Source organism: Dromiciops gliroides, chromosome 1, assembly GCF_019393635.1.
Source record: "Dromiciops gliroides isolate mDroGli1 chromosome 1, mDroGli1.pri, whole genome shotgun sequence".
Classification (NCBI taxonomy): Eukaryota; Metazoa; Chordata; class Mammalia; order Microbiotheria; family Microbiotheriidae; genus Dromiciops; species Dromiciops gliroides.
The window spans coordinates 468,290,202-468,296,201 of record NC_057861.1 but is presented as its reverse complement, the minus strand read 5'-3'; the positions used below and the strand labels follow the sequence as shown (position 1 = coordinate 468,296,201).

The 6,000-nt window shown below is 41.6% G+C and overlaps 1 protein-coding gene across 4 annotated transcripts in view; it reads left to right on the top strand.

Moving 5' to 3' along the window:
• Positions 1-2,011: 2,011 nt before the first annotated feature.
• The window catches only part of LMNB1 (lamin B1), a 63,245-nt gene continuing 59,256 nt past the window's right edge, over positions 2,012-6,000 (top strand). For 2 of the 4 annotated variants that reach the window (XR_006354228.1, XM_043979427.1), the window contains exons 1-2: positions 2,012-2,131; positions 2,564-3,026. Coding sequence is in view for 2 of the 4 variants with exons in the window: in XM_043979427.1 (XP_043835362.1) it covers positions 2,680-3,026 (347 nt within the window). In the remaining 2 variants the exon portion in view is untranslated. The remainder of the gene's footprint in view (positions 2,132-2,563; positions 3,027-6,000) is intronic. The other 2 variants (XM_043979428.1, XM_043979431.1) reach the window with 2 other exon arrangements.

The window sequence follows — 6,000 nt, the reverse complement described above, 5'->3', positions numbered from 1 at the left end:
CTCCCTCCCTCCACCTTCCCCAAGACAGTAAGAAATCTGATATAGGTTATATATGTACAATCATATTGAAAGAAACCTTTCTTAAAGGAAATAATTAATTTTTACACAGGTGCTGTATTTAAACTGTGCTGGATATATCGTTTTGTTTTCAAACTACAAAAAGGCTAATGATGTGCTTCCAAATTTAAAGCTATATCTAGGAAATTTTTTAAATTATAAAAGTATTTTATTATTTTCCAGTTACATGTAGAGATAGTTTTCAACATTTGTTTTTATAAGATTTCTAGTTTCAAAGTTTTCTCCTTCCCTCCTCTCCCTCCCCAAGATAGCAAGTAATCTGATATAGGTTATATATGTATAATAACATTAAACATATTTCTGCATTAGTCATGCTATAAGAGAAGAATCAGAGCAAAAAGGAAAAACCTCAAAAAAGAAAAACAACAGCACCAAAAACAAAAGAACTAGTATGGTTCAATCTGCATCCATATTTCACAGTTTTTTGTTTTTTTTCCTGGATTGGGAGAACATTTTTCTAGGAAATTAAAAAAAACAACTATGACATATATGAATGATTCACATTGTAAGTCATCCTCTTATAGCGAAGTAAACTCCATTTATGACTGACTGTACAATCCTATTTATTTTGTTTTATGAGCTCAACATTCAACAAACACAAATATTTCTATATACAAAGGATAAAAAGAATTGCGTATGAACCTCTGAGCTTCTGTAATTAGTTTTTTAAAATATATATTAAATTGAATAAGTAAGCAACAGGATTGCTATTGCAGCCCCTGTTAAACTTTTTCTTTTATGTATTTTACATGCTTTATTGATGTTCTTTTCTCTCTTTTTTATATATCTATTACTACATCTCACCTGCCCAAAAAAGTGCTGTATAGTCAAGTAAAACAAACCAACACTGCCCATATTAAAAAATACCATTTTGTACCTCTCTTCTACCACTTTTCCACTTTTCTCCCAAGAGTTAGGATTCATGCTTCATCATCAACCTTCTAAAGTTACTATCAGTAAATGAGTTTATTGGGTTTTGAAGACTGTCTTTCTTTTTCTTTTTTCTTCCTTCCTTCCCTCCCTCCCTCCCTCCTTCCTTCCTTCTTTCCTTCCTTCCCTCCTTCCTTTCTCTTTCTCTTTCTTTCTGCTCATTTCATTTTGCATCAGTTCATACAAAGTTATATTTATTTAGATATCATATAAATGTGTATAGTTGTACTAGGTACATGTCAGTAGAAAGGGGGACATTTTAATATTTATTTTCCAAGTTATAAAAGTGAATGATGGGGGGCAGCTAGGTGGCGCAGTGGATAGAGCACCGGCCCTGGATTCAGGAGGACCTGAGTTCAAATCCTGCCTCAGACACATGACATTTACGAGCTGTGTGACCCTGGGCAAGTCACTTAACCCTCATTGCCCCGAAGAAAAAAGCGAATGATGGACTAAATCCATTTAGAGAAGCCAACATGAACATAACCAGTAATTCCCCCCCCCCCCCAGTATAGCACTCCTACTATTTGCGTCCTACCCCCTAATCCCAAACTGCACTTTTTTTCTGTTTGTAAGCCTAATGTAGTAGTAATACGTTTAAGTTGAGAATAGCAAGGATGGGGATAGTCTAAAAGAATGGGGACACCGTCTCCGACTTGCACTACTGTTTACTGGGGTCCGAGAGACAGAGCAGCATGTGAGTGAGTCTGCCAAGCGAGGCTCGGGTCACATCAAGCCCAATAGGCACCCCCCCTTCCTCTAATTCTATCTTCTCTCCCTGGTATCCCTTAGTCCCACTAGGCCTAGACTAACTGAAAATCCTGGAACAGCAGCTGGGGGTCTTATTTTGAATTTAGTTGCTTGGCACCAGGTGATTGAAGAGCCCTATCTGTCTGGAGCTGTTATTGGCTCTTTCAGCGTCACGCGGAGCTTTGGCTCGCCATGGTGGGGATTCTGAACCAATAAAAAGGTCCGCTTCCCCTTCTCTTCCCAGCCCCCGCTTTGCAACCCATATCTTGTCTTTTCTGGTGGCGGCCCCCTTTCCCCTTCTACTTTGCTACCCCCGGTTCCTTTTGCCCGAGAGGACACAAAGTACTTCAGATCAGAGACGGAGGAGGCGGTGGTGAGTGCGTGAGAATTCCTAAATCAGCCCTCTTTTACACCTTTCTTTTTCTTTGTTTGGAGTTTCAGGTTTTTAGGAAACATTTAAATCAGTAATTATTTGTAAACAAGCCTTTCCCTTCCCGACCCTTGTATCCTTTTAAACTAGTCCTTTGTTACTGTTGCATTTACCTTTCAGTCTTCCCTAGGTTTTCTTCAACGCCTAAGGCTTGCGTGTGCACTGTTGTGTGTTTTTGTGTTTAGTTTTTGCAAACTGTCTGGTGCCTGAACCTAGTGTACTAGTTTCTTGGCTTTAGTGGGTTGGTATCCTTGTTATCGCTGCTCGCGTTTATACAATAGGCTTTGATTGCATGCTTATTGGTCTCTGCCGCCTCCCCCTTCCCCAGTCTCTCGGCTCCCACTCATCCGTAGCTTCCTCCTCCTCTTTCTTCAGCTGCTCCCTCTTCATCCCGGTCTTTCCTGCCGCAGGGCTTGACAGCCCCGTACACCACGCTTCTCTTCTCTAGCACCACCGTCCACTGCAGATTACACCGTTTCACATTGTGGGAAATGGCGACTACAACCCCCACGGTGCAGAGAACAGGCGGCCGGGTCAGTGGGCCTGCAACCCCACTCAGCCCGACCCGGCTGTCCCGCTTGCGGGAGAAGGAGGAGCTGCGTGAGCTCAACGACCGGTTGGCGGTGTATATAGACAAAGTGCGGAGCCTGGAGCTAGAGAAAAGCGTGCTGCAGCTGCAGGTGACTGAGCACGATCGCGAGCTCTCTGGCCTCAAGACGCTCTATGAGACCGAGCTAGCGGATGCCCGCCGGGCCTTGGACGACACGGCCTGCGAGAGGGCCAAGCTTCAGATCGAACTGGGCAAGTTCAAGGCAGAACACGATCAGCTGCTGCTTAAGTAAGTGTTTTCTCGGCACGTTGGGAGAAGGATATGCTGAAGATAAAAATGGAGCTGGGCATTTGTTCCACTTTTGGGGATCTGAAGCGATTCGAGATTGTATTTTTACAATCAAGGGATGGAAAAGAGGAGGGGATAGGCCATGAGCATTCCCTTTCTTCCTTTCAGTATTCCCTAGGGGAGGGTGGATCTTCCTGACAGAGCAATCTGTACTTGAGGAGATAGAGGGGAAGAAAAGGTCTTTTCAATGTGTTCTCTAACTGCAAAGCTGTGAACTGACCCTTTTTTGGCGTCTGCATCATAGCCGGTATCCTAGTAATGATATTAAGGGGATGAGAGGCCAGTAGGAATGTGACCCGAGTTAAAGAGAAGGCTGACCCACAGAAATTTGAGGGATGTAAGGAAAAAAGATTCTCTTGCAAGATGGGAGGGGGAGGGATGATTCTGGAGAAGAGGGAGCAAAAATGATCATTGCTAAATGTGACAATTGCTCAGTCTTAGGCTTTTTGTTACATTGGGATTCGTACTTTGCAGGCATGGAAAGAAACTAAAACTTAGGGCCATCTCATTCACTTTTTTTGACCTCATATGCAAGAGGTGGTGGCTACAGTCTCCTCTGTAAGTCCAGATGGAGCAGAGTAGGTAGGTTTATACCTTTATTCCTAGTTCTATGGTTTTACTAGCAAGACAGGAACTCTGATGCTGCGTAATAGAGGTGACTGCCATCTCTAGTTTAAAATCAATGAAGCTGGTCACAGCATTGCTGGAGGGGGGCGGGGGAGGTTGTAAATGATGCAGCCATGGAAAAAAGGCAGAATGGGGACAAGAAATTGGCAGGGCAGGGTGGCATTAGACTTTACCGAGTTCCTGAGAGGTGGAATAGAACCCCTACCTATTTTGTGTGTAGGTAAAGAGGACCCTTTCTTGCTATTCAGCGCAGCCATAACAGCTTTTGCTCATAACTGAGCATGTATCACTGCTGTGTAGCACTGTAGATTTCTTCCTGTTAAATAAATGTATCATTATGTGTCTATCCAGTTCAGCGTCTCTGCTTTCTGTGACTTGTTGAACCCACTCTACCATGGGCATGCACCTTCAGTTGTTTACATAAGAGTATAAATACTTGTGTTTCCCACCCAGAAATATTGATTTGATTTGTTTACAAATATCTTATTTGATCCTCACAACAACCCTGGGAAGTAGTTGTTATTATTATCCCCATTATACAGTTGAGGAAACTGAGGTAAACAGATTAAGTCACCTAGGGTCACACACCAGAAGGGTGGATTTGAACATACATCTTCCTGACTATATTCACTCTATCCACTGCCCTATACCTGCTCAGCAAGTATGAGCACAGGGTAGGCATTTACTTATATTTAAGGGACCTGCCCTCAGCCTTCTGGTGAAGGGCCAAGCCAGGGAGAAGTGATTTTAAGTCCTTATTGCCATCAACTTAGACCCAAGGCTATAAGCTCTCCTAACTTTATAAAATTCTCTCTAGGTCCTGCTGCCACCATTGTCACCTCTTGTTAGAGCTGTCCTTGGAAGGGATGGGGAGACTTTAGCATTTTCCAATCAACGCAATAGCTTAGTGATTTGGTCCTTGCGCCTTTTATATGTGATTTGGGGCAATGGACTAAACTCTAAGGATTCCAAGAAGCAATGAACTGAAAATGGGCACAAGGGCTGAGGGCAGGTTGGAGTTTGTGATCTTAGAATCGATAGCTATACTTGATAAAAATATAGCAGCATTTTTTTTTGTTGAATAGCTTTTTCTTTTTAAAGCTATCATTAACAAATGTTTGAGTACCAACTAAATGTAGAATATTATGCTAGGCCAGATTTGGTTCAGAAATTGAGGGCCCTGATAGCAAGATGATGTAGTGAAGTTTTGGACTTGAAGTTAGGAAGACCTCTTTGAAACCTGCCTTAGATACTTAGCTATTTGATCTGGAGCAAGTCCTTTCAGCTTCAGTTTATTCATCTGTAAAATGGTGATAATAATAAATACAGGTAGTACGAGGGTCAAATGAGGTAATAGTTTGGTATTTTGTGGGTTTTTTTGCTTTTGTGGGTTTTTCTGTTTGTTTTTTGGCGAGGCAGTTGGGGTTAAGTGACTTGCCCAGGGTCACACAACTAGTAAGTGTCAAGTGTCTGAGGCTGGATTTGAACTCAGGTCCTCCTGAATCCAGGGCCAGTACTCTATCACTGAGCCACCTAGCTGCCCCCAAATGAGGTAATATTTGAAAAGCACTTTATACCTTAATTCCTTCCCCTAGTAAACCTCACAGTACTAGTTTCCATTTCTAGTTAAAATTCTTGCAAGACTAAGTTTGGTGGCTTTTTTTATTTTTATTTTTTGAAGAACAGTTGGAAACTGAGCTTGGGAGGTACAAGGAAAGAAAGAAAAGTTTGAAGGCAAATTAGTGTCTTTGTAGTTGTCTTTTTAAAAAAAGATAGATGTATTTAAAAATTGGTATCCTGTGTTTTTTAATCAACAAACAAGTACAGTGAGATTTTAGACTACATCTCTCAGTTAATAGTGAGATGGTAAAGGTGATTCATTTTTGAATATTGCTTGTGAAAGTCTGCCTGTTTTTAATACCTTCATCAAGGATTCCCTTGATTTGTGTTTAGTGATTCTCTTTAGTGATTTTATAGAGATGAGAGAACTGTCATAAAGGTTAGTAGTTATTCATTTTCTCTTGGTCACCTTTTGGGGGAGAAGGGGACAAGAGATATTAATAAGGTCCAAGATTTTTTTTTTCATCCCTTTGATATCTTACCCTGATCTGTGGTTTTGGAATCAGGGAGTCCTGGGTTTGATTTCTACCACAGATGCTTACCAGGTTTGGAACTCTGGGCAAGACACTTAACCATTCTGGGCCTCAGTTTCCTAATCTGTAAAAGAGGGAGTTAGATGTTAAAATCTCTTAAGGTCCCTTCCAGCTCAGTCATGTGATTACCTTCT